This window comes from Ursus americanus, chromosome X (genome assembly GCF_024610735.1).
Source record: "Ursus americanus isolate L20-20 chromosome X, mUrsAme1.1.p, whole genome shotgun sequence".
NCBI classification, from domain to species: Eukaryota; Metazoa; Chordata; class Mammalia; order Carnivora; family Ursidae; genus Ursus; species Ursus americanus.
In genome coordinates this window covers 63,721,836-63,739,670 of record NC_142164.1, presented here as the reverse complement: position 1 = coordinate 63,739,670, position 17,835 = coordinate 63,721,836, and the positions used below count along the sequence as shown (strand labels likewise).

The window sequence follows — 17,835 nt, the reverse complement described above, 5'->3', positions numbered from 1 at the left end:
GCCTAACTGGCGGGTTGACCTGGCCTCGGCTTCTAGTTCCCCACTGCGGGACAGAGAGCCGGGAGGAGCCTAAGCTGAGCTTGGGCTCCCGCCCCTCCTGGGCCCGGCCCCCTCCGGTGTCACTGCACCTCCCTCCCTTCCTGGCCCAGCCCCCGGCCCAGACCCGGCCCTCTACCGCTCCTCTGGGCTCCAGGTTGGCGCAAACAAAACCCTGATTGACTGCCCTGAGGGGCGGGCCTCGCTGCCGGGCTGTCTCCTCCCCTTCGCGCCCCGCCAGGGATTTGCCGGGAAGGGCGGGGGCGAAGGGGGAGAGCCTGCGGGGGGGGGGGGGGTTCGCAGGACCCTGGGAGACTGAGCCCCTGGCTCTAGAAGATTGTGCCCACCCTCTGTCCGAAGTCTGGGCTTTCCCCTCCAGGTCGTTCTCCCCAAGCGCAAGTGGGGGACAAAGAGATTCCCGAGGGCAGGGTGGAGTCTCTCACAGTCCAGCTCCTGTCCTGGGGTCCTCGGGACCACCTCAGTTCCAGCCTGCTTGTGAGGAGGAAGGGAGTGGGAGAAAAGGACAGTGGGGTCTTCCTTGGAAATTCTGGGTTGATCAGTGCCTGTTTGGAGCCTGGGCGGGGGGAGAGAAGGCAGGGGGAACAGGACCGTTCGTGGAAAAACCATTTAAACTCTCCCTCTACTGGGTATCTGGACAAGGAGGACAGAATTCAGTAGTTTGGAAAGGAAGTTGAGATAGAGAGCAGTGGCTAGAGTAGGTAGGCGAGTATGGGGAGCAGGAAGGGCTAGGGAGAAGAGCAAGGCTGTAGCGGCTGCCTGTTGAGGGAGGAAGAGGTGGGGGGGGAGAGGAGGAGGGGGAGGAGAGAGATGACATGGGGAGAGCAGAAGGGGGGTTGGACGTGGGAGGAGGAGAAGAGGACTCGAGGGACCGTCTGTCGCGGGACAGGCGGGCCAGCTGGGGCGCGGAGCCGGGAGGAGGAGGCAGCGGCAGCAGCAGCGCTCGGAGTAGCAGCAGCAGCGCAGCAGCAGCAGCTTCAGCAGCAGCAGCAGCGGCAGAAACAAGTACCAGCCACACAGCGGCTCCTCCCGCCGGAGCAGCCACAGTCCCCCCGCCGAGATGGCGCTGCAAAGCCTGGCGAGCAAGGAAGCCAAGGGGCCCTGGCGGGAGGCAGACCAGGAACAGCAGGAGTGGGTGGGTAACCCCGAACCAGAGCCCGAGCCTGAGCCGGTGCCAGTGCCCCCACCCGAGCCGCAGCCGGAGCCACAGCCGGAGCCCCAGCCCCTACCAGACCCTGCACCCCTGCCGGAGTTGGAATTTGAGCCCGACCCAGTGCATGATTCCAAGTCCACGCCCACTGTAGAGACCCGCGGCACGGCGCGCGGCTTTCAGCCCCCCGAAGGTGGCTTCGGCTGGATGGTGGTCTTCGCTGCCACCTGGTGCAACGGCTCCATCTTTGGCATCCAGAACTCTTTTGGGATCCTCTACTCCATGCTGCTGCAGGAGGAAAGAGAGAAAAATCGCCAAGTGGAGTTCCAAGCAGGTGAGTGGCCCCACGCGCCCCTCCTGGCATTCTGGGCAAGGGTGTCCTCCGCTCCCACTGCCGCCGACTCCTGATCTCTCGGTCGGAGGCGCCCCTTCAGCTTTCTGCTTCGACTCCTCCCCCTTATCCCTTGCCCAGGGCGCTGCTAAGGCGCGGCTTTCGGGGCTCTGGGCACCCTTACCTATGGAGACTAGGCGCAAGACGTCCCTTGGGTGGGACCTGGGATAGTCATTGATCACAGGCAAGGAATGAACTTTTTTGCCCTGGAACAAATCCAGACGCACCCCCCCCCTTTTTTAAAGTATGCTGACCATGTGTAGTGAGGGGGAATATTTGCAGATTTTTTTTGAAGGCGGTGCGAAGTCATGGAGAGAGGAGAGAGTTGGGAGGCTGGGAGGGCTTTGAGAGAAATACCGTACTGCGGATCTCCGCAGCAGCCCCTGTTCCCGTACAGGGAGAGGAGGTGTTTTCTGTCAAAAACACTTTTGGAATCCTGGTGACTGAGCGAACAAACACAAGGCAGGCGTGTGTGTCTGCTGGAGAGAGAAAGGGGGAGGAAGGGAGTGCGAGTGGGGTGTGCGCGTGTCTCTTTGCTCGCGGTGGTTATGGCCCAGCCAGGCCAGGCCGTCCTCTACCACTCTGAGGGAGCGAGCAGATCTCTGTGCCCTCTGAGCTGAACCCCAAAGCAAGCAGGAAGGCGGTCTCCGGGGTCTCCTGCCAGAGAAGTGTAAGGCAGCTGGAAGGCTGGGCCCTGAGACTTACTCCATGCCGCCCCCAACCTGAGCCTTGCTCTCCCCCAGGCTCGAGCCTCTCCACTATCTGCAGGATGCCTCCTTGGGCCTCAGCCAGAATGCTGACCTCGTGGGGCTGACTTGGTCTTCTTCCCTAAGAGAAGCAGGGCTGGAGGGTATAGCCTTCGCTCTCTTAGGCTTGTGGCCACAAGACTGCAACCTTGCATTCTCTTCGCATTGAATCTGCCCATAGGCTCTGAAGTCAGAGGAGCTATCCTGTTTTCTCAGAAAGGCAAGGGCGATGCCCCTCAACAGTTCTGATGAGGAGTCTAGGGAGGGAGCGAGGGACTTGGGATGCCTTCTCCCTGAAGGCTCGCTCCTTCTGTGGCTCCGCAGGACAGCTCCACTGCCACTGGCTGAAAGTTCGCAGCTTGGAATAGGTGGCTTTTCATAGTGTTGCCCTGGGGCTGAAGGCTGAGGGGTTCCCTCATCCCAACACATACTTCTGCTGCCCTCTGTGGGGGCCTTGGGATTATTTATTGAACATAGAAACCTTGAATTCTAGGGCATCCACCTGTGGATTCCCTGGGCCCTTGAACAGCCACTCCTACCGCTGCTCCGAACCAAGGACCCCCTCCCCCTTTTTAAAGTTTGCAGTTTTACTGGATTACCTTTAAAGAAGAGGATTTGGGGTACCACTTGGTACCTCTGTGACCCATTGGCACCGCAATGTGTGGTTCCCACTTGAAAATTAGAGTGTGCCTCCGCGGCTGTCCAGGGTGTAGACTGCCCAGGCCACACTGATGCCCAAGTGTAGGGGGTCTCTGGAGTGTGTGGAACAACTTCTGGGAGTAAGGTTACTGCCATACTTACCCCTGGGACTACCTTTTCCTTGCGTTGATGCAGTTCAGGGGCTCTTGGGAAGGCAGCCAGGGTAGGGCCTCTGGCTGTTGCCTACGTTACCTAGGAGGGCACCTGCTGAGCATTGCCCTGTGGTTGAAGGCAGGCTGTTGGCCTTCAGAGTCAGTGGCAAAGTCTGGGCGAAACTTCATGGGAGGTAGTGGGGGATGGGCTGAAGCTAGGCCCTGGCATTCATGTGGTGTGAGCAGGCCTAGAGCTGGGCCCTTCGGAATATGTAATAAAACTTGGAAAAACCACTACTTTACCAGGAAGAGGTTTACTGCTGGGGAACAAACTTCAAAGTAGGTGATCATAGAGGACTCAGGGGGAGGGCTGGCTGGGACTTTCCGGTCAAGACCTCACAGTACAGCTGGGAAAGGGGGGGCAGTGGGCTATGCAGAGGCGTGGCTGGTGTGTACTCTGACACAGACTAGGTCCATTGAAGGGCTGGGTTTACCGGTTTAAATTATGGTGAGTTTAAGTCAGGAGGGGACAGAAAAGAATTTGTTATGTTCCCAGGGTCTCAGAATACTTTGGCTTGGGTCCTCTCTGTGGTGCATCTTGAATTCATGAAAGTTATTTTTGACACTGGATGCTCTTAGGAACACCTCAGTTTTTATTTTGAAAAGGTCGAGAATACCCCACCACATTCTTGAGCTCCTAGAAAATCTCATCCTTAGCAATACCTTTCTTGGGCCCCTCAGCTTTCCCAAGCAACCATTCAGATCCTGAGATTCCAAATGTGGCTCTGTCTCCACATGCTTTCTGCAGTTTACTCAAAATTTCCCAGGACCTGTGCCACAGCTCTGGTGTCTCAAAGGGTTAGAAGAAATCTGGCAGAAGCTTGCTAAAATGTTTATCAGCCAGTATTTGCCTAATAGCCATTCTGGGGAACATGGAACATATACCCCCCTAGTCAAGGAGGTTGGTGCTATTAAGGTTCTATTAATGTCTGACATGCCTTTCATCTCTAAAAAATCTATGAGTTTAATGTTTGGAGGTATCCACAACCCAAATTCTCTTTGGCTAGGCCTAGTATCTTTACAGTTCTAAAGCTGCCACTGATTGTCTTTATGAGTCTAAGGTTCTGCAGATAATTGGAACTGTTATGAGGGAGCCCCAGAGAAAGGTAGTTTTGGTGTTTGGGGGCTAACGCTGCATCAGAGGGGTCTCTGGGCATGGGAAACAGCCACAGAGAGTAAAAGGGAAGTGGAATTCAGGCCATTCTAAGCATGGAATGTACAGTTTTTGTAGATTCTGTGATGCCTACAGTTCTGCAGTGGCACTAACAGTATATCTTGTGCCTTCTCGTTACCTGTTTTTGAAGGGAAGCCAGTTTTCCTTGGGTCCTATGCCTGGGAGGAATGGCAGACAAAAGGTTCCTGAGATGGAAGCAAGTGACCAAGGTCTGGTTTAGGGAGAAAAGGAAAAGACCAGGAGAGCAACGAGCCTATACTTTTGGCAGAGCTTGTAGGAAATTTGGGAGTCCCCCTGCCCAGACCAAGCAGCAGACAGGACAGGGCAGCCAGGCAACCTGGTGGAAAGTATGGCATGGCTTCCTGGTTGAGCTTTCCTACAAGCTCTGCAAAAAGTATAGGCTCATTTTTCTCCTGATCTTTTCCTTTCCCCCCAAACCAGACCTTGGTCAGTTGCCTCCATCTCAGGAAACTTTTGCCTGCCATTCCTCCCAGGCATAGGCCCCGGGGAAAGTTGAATTTTGGAGGAAAGAGGGTAAAGAGGAACAAGGTAGCATTGGTTGTGGGCCCCAGGTCATTACTGGAACCCTAAGTGGGTTGGAGCTGGGGAAGGCTTAGGGTTGGGGATCCAGGAGACAAGGTAGACCAAGCTGGAGTTGTTAACATTGGCTCCAAGCTTAGGTCTTTTTAAGTGTGCTCCAAAATAAACCCATTACTCTGCACTTTCCACTTTGACTGCCAGTCTAACACTGAGACATAATATATGATGGGAGGTGTCTTTTATTGGATAGTTTGTAAGCATGGTCCTTGTAGGCTCCTAGGTGGGAGGATAGGGACTAGGGCTCTCACTACTCAGGGAAAGGGACAGTGGTCAGGAAAGTTTACTACTGGGCACAAGATAGTTCAGACTCATGGATCACTCAAATGGAAACAGAATTTTCTAGGCATGGGGAAAATGGTACACTATGTATTTAGACAGAAAGTCCCAAGGATGGGTTGGGTCAAAGGCAGGTTAAGCTATATTTCTCTTCCCCATCTTAGGGCCTTTCGTTGCTTGGTTCAGTGTCTCACTGGGCTGACCACTAAATTGCTGAGTTTAGGAACGAGGTATTTTTTGAGCAAATCTGCCAGGGTCTTACCTTTGGCTGAAGGCTTTTGCCAACTGTCCAGATAAACTTGATCAGGTTGGTTTAGAGCCTTCAATGGAGCTTTGGGCCACAGGGCCATTGGTCAGGCATCTTTCAAGTAACTCTTCTGCCTCCTTCCCAACCAACTAGTCCCAAACTAGGACCTTGACTCATATCGGAAGGGATGAGGAGGAGAGGTTGGGGTATTTGGAAGCCAACCAGGGGGATGCTTGTTTTAGCTGGGGTAGTTGGTTGAGGCTGGATCCCTGGCTTACTGTCCAGTGACCTCAAATGCTCATTCTAAATATAAATCTGGACCCCAAAGGGCTGGTGATCTCAGTGATATCAGCTAGACAGTGACTAGGAGTTAGACAACTTGTGCCCCTGACTTGCTCTGTGACTTTGAGCAGGTACTTTACCTCTCTGTACTTCAGTTTATCTATATGAAAAATGAGAGGGTTTGACTAGATGAACTTCATAGCTCTGCCATTCTATCCTTCTAGAATTATGTGAAATTTTTAGTCTCTACTATTCACTTGGCATACATTTTTACTCATGCAGACAAAATGGAAATTTGTTAATCTCCCTGAATGAAGATGTAGACAGGTTGGGAAGAGACTGGGGAAACAATGAAAAAAACCATATAGATATTATTTTCCCATGTCATATGTATTTAGAGATTATAGAGCTGCTTATATATACTATTATGGTTGAAAAGATCCACTCCTTTTTGCCCAGTGTGTAAGGGCAACTCTGGACATACAACTGCTTGTCCCACAGTGCCCTGCTCGGTATGGAACTGGGCCCCCAAGAAAATTCTCTCAACTTGGCTGGCTGCAGGCTAGCAGAATGGGTCTGTATGCTACTGTTTCCCAGCATTCAAACCTGTTCCTAAAAAGCATTAAACTATAAGCATTTCCTTAAGCCTCAGTTTGGACCCTTCTCCTGAAATTTAATTTCCCACAGCTCATTCTTATTTCTCAGAAATACATGGTTACTATGACATTGGTTTTCTCTTACTTCAGGATAGAAGAGTAAACCAGGAATCCTAAATGGGACATAGTGGTTTTCTTCAGGGGGCTTCAGACAGGGCATCTTTATAGCTGGGTTAGAGCTGCTGCCTGGGTTCCACTGTGGTTGGGTGTGGAAGAACTGCTGTTTTAATCCTAGAGGAGCCCCTGTGGGGTATCCACAGTCCCTGGTCAACTTTAGCTTCTCTCAGGTCTTAGCTGAGAGTGTGGCTACTGAAGTAGCCGGCATAGAACTCTCCCTCATTTTCCCCTAAATTTATACTTGCTTGTCATTGGAAACATCTCCTCCAGTGCCACGAAGAGTAAACAAGCAGCTGAACTATCAGCATTTGCAGAAATATGTAAAGGATGCCATCCTGACCTTTTGAAGAGACCAGTTTCCCAAGACGGTGTACTGCTTTTAACACCAGCATCTTTTCGTTTTGTTGCCTTTTGAAAAGGATTAATCATTTATCCTTTTCAGATTGTATAAAAGATGGAGTGAACTTTCTCGCCTTTAAAGGAACTTTCTCGCTTGGGATTCAATGAGCAAACCTTAGAGAAAAGGCTTTATTCATAACACACACACACAGACACACACACACACAGACACACACACACACACACACACACACACACACACACACACACACACACACACACACATCAGACACCTCACCTGAAGCCATGGATTATGAAAGCAGTCTTTCCCCATCTGTTTATGGAATCAGGTTTGACATGATAGAGGCTTCTCTATGGGTTATGGCAGACTAGCACAAAGGGCCCAGAATGAAAAACTTGTTAGGTGAGGGTGATGTAGAGGATATAGCCAGCCTGGTCTGTACATCTTGGCCTGGACCCTTTGTAACTCCCCAACACTGGAATGTGGAAACGTTGTAAGTTTCTTTCTCCTTCCATCCCTCTCCTTATCCTGCATTCCTGTCGGTACTCAAAGGTTACTGGGAAGAAGGTTTAGGACACTCCAGCCCAGTCCCATCTTAGGAATGACCGAGCACTAAGCCTAAGGACATTTAATTACCTACCTTGAAGGTGGGTGCTGTAGTTACTAATGTGAAATCACTTGGCACCTATTTGTGGGTGTTGAATGTAGCCTGTTTGGTGGCTTGAGGAAGTATATGCCTCTTCACCCTGGTAGTCTTGCCTAACTCTATCTTCTACTTTACTCCAGCTTCTGGGGTTGAAAGGAGAAGAAGATGAAACAGAAGAAGCCCCTGTCCTAACCATATTTTCGTGGCTCCTCCCATTGTCATAGCGCATTTGTATCACCTTTGCTAGATATGCCATCCCCTTTCCTCACAGTATTGTTATCTCTCTTCTTTTTCTTTCTCTTGCTCAATTAAAGGAACAACTGGAGTTTAAGATGTTGTACAGGCCCAACTCCAGCCTGGATCTTGGCCCATTTCTACATATCCCACAGAGGCATCTTTTCCTTTTTCCCCTTTCTTCCCTCTCTTACTCTTCACTTTCTGGGGGAAAGGTAACTTTCTATGTAGCATTCAAGAGTGTGGAAGTCATCACCTCTGGATTTTTGCAGTAAGATAACTGCTATGAACTTATTTTTGTCATTTCCACACCCTCTCTTTTCATAACCCTGGGAGCCTAGCCGAGGAAATAATATTGTAGCAGGTCGTACCCAATTGTATTCAACAAATGTCCTGGTCAGTTGCACCCCTTTCTTTTCATGTGGGGTTGTCACTAATCCCAAGGAGACTGTGTGAAAGTATGGAGATGACTCCCTATAAGCCCTCCTTGTTACTTATTATTAATTATTATTATTACTAACATTTATTTAGCATTTCACAATTAAGTCTGTGCAGCATCATATTAAATTCTTTACACCTAACAACTCATTTTAATTCTCAACAACACTATGATATAGGTACCATTATTTTCTCCATTTTGTGGATGAAAAGTCAGAGGCACAGAAGTTAAGTAACTTGCTTAAGCTCATATAGGAAATAATGACAGAGCCAGGATTTGAACACAGAATCTGAGTCCAGAATTCCTGCTTTTATATATCACCTAATACATAGTAAGGATGGGAAGAGGCAGCTACCAAGGGGACTGCTGCCAAGTTTTCCATTCCTGTAGCCTCAGGGCATCCTTATGACTAAGGGATAAAAAGATGGCCAAGAAAGGGTTTAGTAGACAGAAGTCTGACAGTCTCGTGATGTATGACATACGCCTCTAACTACTCATCTCACTCTACCCAGAGTCATGATCCCTGGGTACAAAAAAGACATAGAAATGGTCTCTTCTTAATTGTTCAGCCTCGAACAAGTTATATAAACGTCCAAGTCTTCAGTGTTCTCATCTGCGCGATGGAATTAACAATATTTTATAGGACTATGAAGGATCCAATAAGATTATGTATACAAAAGATCTTTGTAAACTGTGAGGGGGTTGGTGTTATTCTTATTCATTTCCAGTAACATTTGCCAGCCCCTAGAATTTGAGTTGCTATACCTTTCTCTAAATATATCTGGAAGGGGAATCAACCCTCCTCCCCACATTCTACCTTCCCACTCAATCTCTTCCTCATATCCCCTCTGTATTATTCTGCAATTTGACCTGGGTGTCCTGTAGCTAAGGACTGGCTGTATTTTCTTTGTTCCTCAGTTCTCTAAGAGCCCAGAGAAAGGAGGGGCCAGTAGCGGGTCATATACATTCAAGGAAACAAGGCATGTTAAAATATTTACAGCTCTTGGCAGGAGCTCACAAACCTCCCTAAAAGTCAAGGACTGAGGTTTTTAGTAGGAATTTCTAGGGATTGGGGGGGATGTGAGTGGTGGGTGAAGTTAGGGCGTCACTTCCTCCCGAGGGTCTCTCACAGAGCCTCTGTTCTCTTGCAGGTAGTGAGGAAGAAGGAAAGGGATATTTAGGGTCAGAAGGTCTGGGCCAGGGGACATTAAGCATAGAAGGGCCCTTGCTCTTTTGTATTCCGTTTTGGAGTGGGCCAATTTCCTTGTGTTCTAAACAGGATAGCCCTGGAGAACAGAGGCCACAGAAGGCCAGAGGCTTGGAGGAAGACTGCAACAGCATTTTCGAACAAGCATTTCAGTGACCACTTAGGGAGCCTCCATTAAGACCATCTAGTAGGCATCTTCCTCTCCCACTTCCCCTGCTTGTGTTCCCTCTCTCGCTGGCTGTCTCTCTATGTCAAATTAATAAATAAAATCTTTAAAAAAAAAAAAAAAAAAAAGGGGCGCCTGGGTGGCGCAGTCGTTAAGCGTCTGCCTTCGGCTCAGGGCGTGATCCCAGCGTTCTGGGATCGAGCCCCACATCAGGCTCCTCCGCTGGGAGCCTGCTTCTTCCTCTCCCACTTCCCCTGCTTGTGTTCCCTCTCTCGCTGGCTGTCTCTCTATGTCAAATTAATAAATAAAATCTTTAAAAAAAAAAAAAAGACCATCTAGTAGGCAAATCCAAAGGGAATGTTTCTCTTCTTTGTTGCAAACAACAAAACAAAATCTCAAAGCCCTTCTTTGAGACTAAGATTTTATACATAGTAGGATTCACCCTTTTGATTTTTGGTTATTGAAATGTCTGGGCTGGAAGGCATTTTGGAGACCATCTTATTCTACCCCATCTGGTTCCAATTTTATAGGTAGAGAACTGAGATCTGGAAAGATGTGACCTCAATCAACATTACAGTCAGATGATTATAGTGGAGATTGGTTTGTAAGAGGGATTGGGAAATGGGTGCAAAGGATGGGGCTTTTGGCACCCTGGGAGGTCCCCAATCCAACCCACTGGCATACTGCCCCCTTCTCTCCCAGAACTTTTCCAAAGTCAATCCCCAAGCATTACTTTGTGGAAAGAGATTGTATTGTGTTTTAATAAATGTGATTTTTTTTATTTAATATGAAACACAATTCAAGAGGTGCAATACTATAAAGTCTCTCTCTAACTTCTGTCTCCCAGTTACCCTGTTCCCCAGCCTAGAGCCCACCGGTGTTGTTTGGTGTGTCCTTCCAGAGATATTCTGTATACGTACAAGCAATTGTGTGTGTGTGTGTGTGTGTGTGTGTGTGTGTACACTCTATTTTTAAAATACAAATGGTAACCCATACTTCATATTATCCTCTACCTCACCTCTTATACTTCAAAATATGTCTTGGATATTATTACACATTAAATCCATAAAGTCTTCACTCTTTTTTTGTAATTGCACAGTATTCTATTATATGGGTATATCATATTTTATTTAATCAACACTTTGCTAATAGGCATTAAAGCTGTTACATAACTTTGAATATGGGCTTTGGAATCAAACGGTGCTAGATTCAATTAGTTACCACATGGCTGGCTTTGACAAAGTTTTTAACTTCTTAAAGTCTAAGTTTTCTCATGCATAAAATAGGGATAATAATAACATGTCCGATACATGTTAGTTTTCTCCCTGCTCACAAGCCTTCCCCATACCCTCTACCCAATTCAATTAATGTTGGTTCGATTCAAGTCAATAAGTGTTTATTGTGTGCAAGGCTAGACCTTGGATGAGCCAGAGAAGGAAAAATCCCTCAAGAAGTTTATAATTTTTTTGCAAAGACATAACATACCAAACAACTGCAGATTATTGCTAAGTAGTAAAAATATGTGCATATATATAATTGAATGCAATTTTTGTGCAGTGATGTGGGAAAGGAGAGATGAGTGTGAGGAATCAATAGGAATCAAGGAAGGTTTGCTAGGAGAGTTGTAACTCAAAATGGGATTTAGCTATGTGAAGAAGAGCCTATGAATTGGGCAGTGGCAGGATGAAGGTTGAGAATTGGACAGTTTGATTGTTGCTCAGAGTCTGGGTCTTTGCCCTCTGAGAGTCCAGTGAGTCACTGTTCCCCATTAGGCCCTGACCCAGCAGGCAGGGTGGAGTGGAGAGGCAGGAGGAAAGGAAGATACTGAGGACATTTGGAGAGAAGGACACAGGGTGGGAGGATCTCTGGGCATTGGGCCATGGAATGAGGTGCTTGCAAATGGCTTGTGGCATAGCCTGCCCAACCTACACCACCTGCTCTTCCATGTCAGCAGCCCAGGCACACTTTCTGAGGTCCGAGGGGAGGGATAAAGGGCATGAGAGCAGAAATGGCAACAACTCTCAGCCCCTTACCCTGAGTCCCAAACAGACCTCCAGATGCTTTGAGCCCCAGGACAGTGGAAAACTACTGAGTGGTAACAATCTCCTCTGTGTGTAGCACATTGTAGTTTACATCTTAGTTGATGTTTATCCTTGCAACAGAGACAGTTATGAAATAAAATACCCAGTTGAATCTCATCATGTGCCAACATCTTTGATCACAACAAGTGCTATGTTGAAGGGTTCTGGAAAATGGAAAGTCAATGTGGTTTGTATTTAGTTAGAGAAAAGTTCACAACAACGAAGGGCTCTGTAGAGACTTATATCCTATTTTATAGTTGCAGAAAAAGGAGAGAAGACTGAGAGCCAGTGAGTGGCCTAAGGTCAGACACTTAATGTTTAGCAGAGCTGAGACTAGAACCCAGGTGTCCCCATTTCATGTTGCATGGGGACAGATATGTAAGAGCTCCCTGAAAGGTGGAATAGTGTTGTCCCTAAACTTAATAGCAGCTTGAAGTTTAAGTGTATGGATAAGAAGAAGTATGGTATGATGAAAAATAAACAAACAATCAGGAGTTAAAAAGTTAAGGGAGATGGAAATGAGGGTCATGGAAGGAAGGATCTAGGCCTTGCTAAGTCTTGTTGGCTGGAATCAAGAAAGGTACTGGATTGGCAACCAGGAGACCTGGGTTCTGCTTCTAGCTCTGTGACTGTCTTTGTGACACTGAAAAGTCCATTGCCTTTTTTCGGCCCCAATTTTTCCACTAATTCCATGAGAAGACTGGACCTCCCAGAGACTTAGTGCTTATAACCAGTGGCTTCTATAAACCAAAGAGGTTTTGGGTGCTTCCTGGCAAGGGGTCAGGAGTGATGGGGAATGGTGAGGTAGTGAGTAAGAGAACAACTTCTCTGAAGGAAATGGAAAACACTTCCTCCCAGATTTGAGAAGAGATGAGCTTTGGAAAGGGTAGCTATCCTGTGGTCTCCATCCTGCCTCCTCGGAGAATTCCATCCAAAAGAGGCAAAGAGAGAACATGTGTGCACACGTGAGCAAGTACCTCAATGCAAAGCTGAGATTTGGTGGGACAGATTATGATACACTGAGTCAATGTGCCTGGAAATCTTTCCTGAACATTCTCCAATTTAAGACCACTTTCCTAAAATCTTGTCTTTATTTTTTAAAAGGGGGTTTGTGTCCTATGGGTGAAGTACCACTGAGAATTCTCCTTTTATGGTACCTTCTTGAGTGAGCACTAACTCTGGAGCCAAACTGCTTGAGTAAGTTCTGATTCCACCACTTAGCTGTGTCCCTAGGCAGGCCACTTAACCTCTCTGTGCTGCGTCCTCATTTGTAAGAGGAGGATAATAAGAGAACTTACCATATAGGGTTGTTAAATGAGTTATATATAGTTTGGAACAGTGTCTGGCACATGGTAAGTGCTGTATAAGCATTTGCTATTCTTATTATCTCACTAGTAGGCTAGTGTAACCCCAGGTGAGCCCAAGGGAGCTTAGCATTACTCAGTAAGGAATTCTGGGGGTGAACTTACTTTATCCAGGTACCATCTGCGCCACTCTGATGTTGGTCATGCTCAGGACCAGATTAAGATCTTTAGAGGCCCTAAGCACTATTTTTTTCAAGTGCCAACTTCTGAAACAATTCATTAAATCTATGCTTTTCTCATTTGGGGTGGCCCTGCTTCATTGGGGCCCTAAAATCATAACTTTGCCCACATGTTGAGTAATCCTGCACTGGCCAAGTCAACCAGTAAGTTCCTCCCTGAGTTCTGGAGGGAACCAATGACTGTGAGTGGTCTACACATCCTCATATAACAGTTTTGAAACCTGAATAACCCCATCCACAACAGGGTGCTCTGTATCCCACCTCCTAACAACTTGCCAAGATCCTGCCAAGCCCTATGACCTCCTTGACTGTTGGGACCTCCCATCCTGTTACTTGGAAGGAGGGTTTATATTTTGGGGTTAGGGGGAGGGGAGGACAAATGCCTGGAAGTCCCAACAGGGGCCCCCAGAGTAATCTCTAAACTTTAGCAAGTTAAAATTATGGTGCCCAGTTGGAATGACTGAGCACAGTCATAGCAGAGCAGGGGAATGGTGAAGACCACCTGCCTTGAAATGACTAGGAGACCATCCCTCCTCCCCTGAGCCCTGTCTTCAAGGCCTTCAAATCAGTGATCCTGAAACCTTGGAATCATTATCATTATCTCCATTGCTCTTGACCAGGTTCTAACCATCCAAATGGTAAACAACAGGATAGTGTGTGTTCCAAGAGACACAGTGGGTTGTTTTTTTTGTTTTTGTTTTTTGTTTTTTCGTGAGTTTTTTTTTTTTTTGCCTTGACCTAGATTTTGTTTATGGAAAAACTAGCCAAAAGCAAATTTTCCTTAGATCTATTGGCTAAGAAGCTGGAGTGACCTAGTGGTCAGGGCAAGGGAGGTTAGCAAGACAGGTGGACTTATTTGTTCCTTTGCCCTGGGATGGCACCACTCACATTCAGGCCGAGCTAGACCTGTGCCACCTGCCTTCCTCACAGGATGTCTCAAACATGGAAGACTCAGGTAGAACCGGTCAGACCAGATGTTGGGAGCCTGTGACTTTTAGGAAGAGAAAGACAGACAGCCAAAGCAGAGAATAGAAAGGGAACAAACCTACTGTCCTAGCTCTTACTCCAGAAAGTACCCCCAGTGGGCTCCAGAGTATGCCCAGTGAACATCTGCTCAAAAAGGCCATGGCTCATCTGTGTCTCATGATTGGACTTGGCTAGGGTCTCCAGGCAGGACCAGCAACCCGCAGACTACTCTCCAGAGCATGGCTCAACAGAGAATAGCACTTGCCCTGGGGCCCCCCTTTTTTCATGGAATTTGTTTTAGCACTAATAGAAAAGGTGCCCTTGGAATGGGAGATCATAAAGTAGACCCCAGAGTTCAAGTCTCCTTTGCCCATTTCTTTCTGTGCTGTGTGGTATAGGCTCAGGCATAGGATCTGACATCAGATAGACCAGGGTTAGAGTCCTGGATTTGTGGTTTACCTAATCTGCAACCTTGGCCAAGTCACTTGGCCCTTCTCAGCCTCACTTTCTTTATCTGCAAAATGGGGGGAGGAAATAATAATCTCTATCTGACAGTCTTGTGATGAGGTTCAAATGAAAGGGGATGTAACAGTATTTTGAAAACTGGTTTGAGCCTTATATATAAATTATCATCATGGCTGCCAGGTATATAAATTGATCCGTAGATTTGCACATGTTCTCATGCATCTACAGCTGGATTGAGGCATCACCAGTGATGCACATATGTATAACCAACCACTTGTGTGTATAAAACTATACACATAATCTGACCTTAAGCTTGAACTCATGACAACTAAAAGCACACATACCCACAGGCACACACATACACATTTATCTACGTGGATATCCCCTTTTCTTTCTCTCACACATATACCCACACACAGGCAGATGTATATATATGTATGTATGTGCATATGTACATATATGTACAACTCCATAGCTGTACAAGTGAGCACATCATACCCTCCAGCTTCTCCCCAGGCTATTCAGTTTTCTCAGGGTCTAAGAAAGGCCTTGTGTGTAAATCTCCCCACTTCATACTGATAATGTCCCTTTTGCTCTTATTGGGGCCTCTTCCCTGCTTCCTCTTGTTTGCAGATTAACACAGCTGCTGCCAAAATTCAAGCTGCAGTATGTGGTATCCACATGTCTGGAGAACATGGATCCTTGTCCAGTTGCTCTGTGAATAGCATTACGAATCTATTCTGCACAATGTATTTATAGCCATGTTTGCAAAGAGCTGACAGCGTTTTCAGATTTTTTCAAAACACAGTTAATCCAGCCACAAAAATAGTCACTAGCTCCCATGCCCCGAGGCTAAAAGAAATTAGGTAGCAGGCTTAATGAAAATTAGTCACAGAGCCTAAATGAGATTGAACCTCTCTTTCTTTCTCTCTTTCTCTCTTTTCCTTTCCCTCTCCCTTTCCCTCTTCCACATTCCTTCTGCCATTCCTTTTTATTCCAAGGGTCTCTGAGTCTAAGGTAGGGTGGATGGTGACGGTATGGAGTGTAATTTGGTTCAGATAGAGTCTGGGTCATCAGAGCCTAATGTTTTACAACGATGAAGAGGAGGAAAAGGAGAAAAAACATTAGGGTGTCCAGGATTATAAGCAGAAAGAACTTAGCTGGGGAATTAAATGGGGTGAGAACAAAAGGAGGAGGGTTAATGCCCACAGTGAAGCCAACTAGAATGGCAAAGTACCCCAGCCTCCCCTTAATCACTGGGACCTGGGTTAGTAAACTCTTTTGTTTAATGCAAGGTTGGAACACTAAGAAGAATCTCTAGTGATAGAATTGAAGAGTTAAGCATGGTTGAAGAACAAAATGCTTTCCCAGTAAGACAAGTAAGCCTAGGCCTACTGGTCTATCCCAGGTGGCCCAGTCATGACCTAGGGTGAGGAAAGTTTTAAGTAGGGCTATGAGATAATTTATTATCCAAACTGGGACACATTTGAGAGTGAAAGGAGACACTATTAAGATTATGCTAGGACAATAGGCGTAAATTAGGATTGTCCCAGGCAAACCAAGATGTATTTTCGTTTTAGGTTTAGGCTTTATTGCTCCAGCTTACCAGGAAGGGGCAAACTGTAAGGGTTCTTCACAAGATGACTTAAAAAATGTGTGTGTGGGGTTGGGTAGTGGGGATCAGGGCAGGGAGATTCAGTCTTGAGACTGGGGATTGTTTACTCTGAATACTAAATCCTTTTCTTGTTGTTGTCCATGAATATATAATGGAACTCTTTCCCAAGTATGTTTATTTCCTGATCAGCTTCAGAAGAGGAGAAACTATGTGTGTATGTGTGCTTGTGTGTATGCAGTTTAGTGCATTGCATGTATATGTTTGTGTCAATGTTTTGAAAGTATGTATGAATGTGAATAGGAATGCGAGTATATGTAACTGTGTAACTATGGGCATATACATGTATATGGACACACGAGTGTATGAATGTGGATGTCATGAGGATAAACGAGGGTGTGTGTGTGAGTGTGTGTGTGTGTGTGTATGTGCATGCACGCACACATGAGCATATGTAGGGCAGAGCCTGACTCCCTGGTTCATTGTTTTGTGGAGTCCTTAATTTCCAGAGAGCAATCACATAAACCACCACCTCATTTTGCATGTGAGGAAACTGAGGCATGTGTAATGAGATCTACTTTTACTATTTGTTTGGCAGTGGTTGAGGATAGACTAGGAATAGTCACAATAATCCTGATTGGGAGTTAACTGTCGATCCATGCACTGAAGTAAAAGCCCAGCTATTTCTTTAGGGTTTCTGAAAACCAGTGCTTGGCAAGTGTGGGAAGAAGCTGCTTAAGATTAAGCTTGAGGGGCGCCTGTGTGGCTTAGTTGGTTGAGTGTCCGACTCTTGATTTTAGCTCAGGTCATGATCTCTGGGTCATGAGATAGAGCCCTCCATGGGCTTCATGTTCAGCGCGGAGTCTGCTTGAGATTCCCCTTCTCCCCCTCTGCTCCTCCCTCTGCTCTCTCTCTCTCCCCCTCTCAAAAATAAATAAATAAATAAATAAATAAATAAATAAATAAATAATAAAATCTTTAATGATAAGAAAGAGTAAGCTTGATGTTCCTGTAAAGTCTCGATTTGAGCTTAAGGGGAAGATTTGATAGCTGGACAGTTCTTCTAGGCCTGCCCCCCCCGAAGCATCCTGTCAGGTAATGGAAAATTTCTGTGCTTTGAACATCATTTAACAGCCCTGCTCTTGCCACCACCAGCACCACATACATACACATACACAACTTACAGTTGAGGTTTGCTTTGTAGACAATCCTGGATAGTAAAGATCCACTAAAGGCTTTTACAGGATGCAGGCCAGATGTAAGCTGCAAGTATTTCCAGACTGAGCAATAAGAGGAAAGCTTCTCTCCACCAATCCTTGATCTTTCTGTTTCTGCCCTCGTTGCTTTGGGCTTTGGGTAAGGAAAATGGCAAAAGAGTCCCCAGGAGTGTTATAGTTGGGTGTTGGAATGGGAATTTGTGCCTCTGGGAGCAGGATGGGAGACTCCTCATGAGCCTTGGCCTGTTACATCTGTGGCTGAGAAGTTAGCCATGCAAGTGAGCAAGTGCAAGCCATGCATTAGCCCAGTGCTAATGAAGTCAAAATCCCATACTGTGGTTCAGTCCTCATCTG

The 17,835-nt window shown here is 46.7% G+C and overlaps 1 protein-coding gene across 1 annotated transcript in view; it reads left to right on the top strand.

Annotated features, from left to right (window-relative positions):
- Nucleotides 1-905: 905 nt before the first annotated feature.
- Nucleotides 906-17,835, top strand: part of SLC16A2 (solute carrier family 16 member 2) — a 120,659-nt gene continuing 103,729 nt past the window's right edge. The window contains exon 1 of the mRNA XM_045799437.2: nt 906-1,538. Within this exon, the coding sequence (XP_045655393.1) occupies nt 1,115-1,538 (424 nt within the window). The 5' untranslated portion in view covers nt 906-1,114. The remainder of the gene's footprint in view (nt 1,539-17,835) is intronic.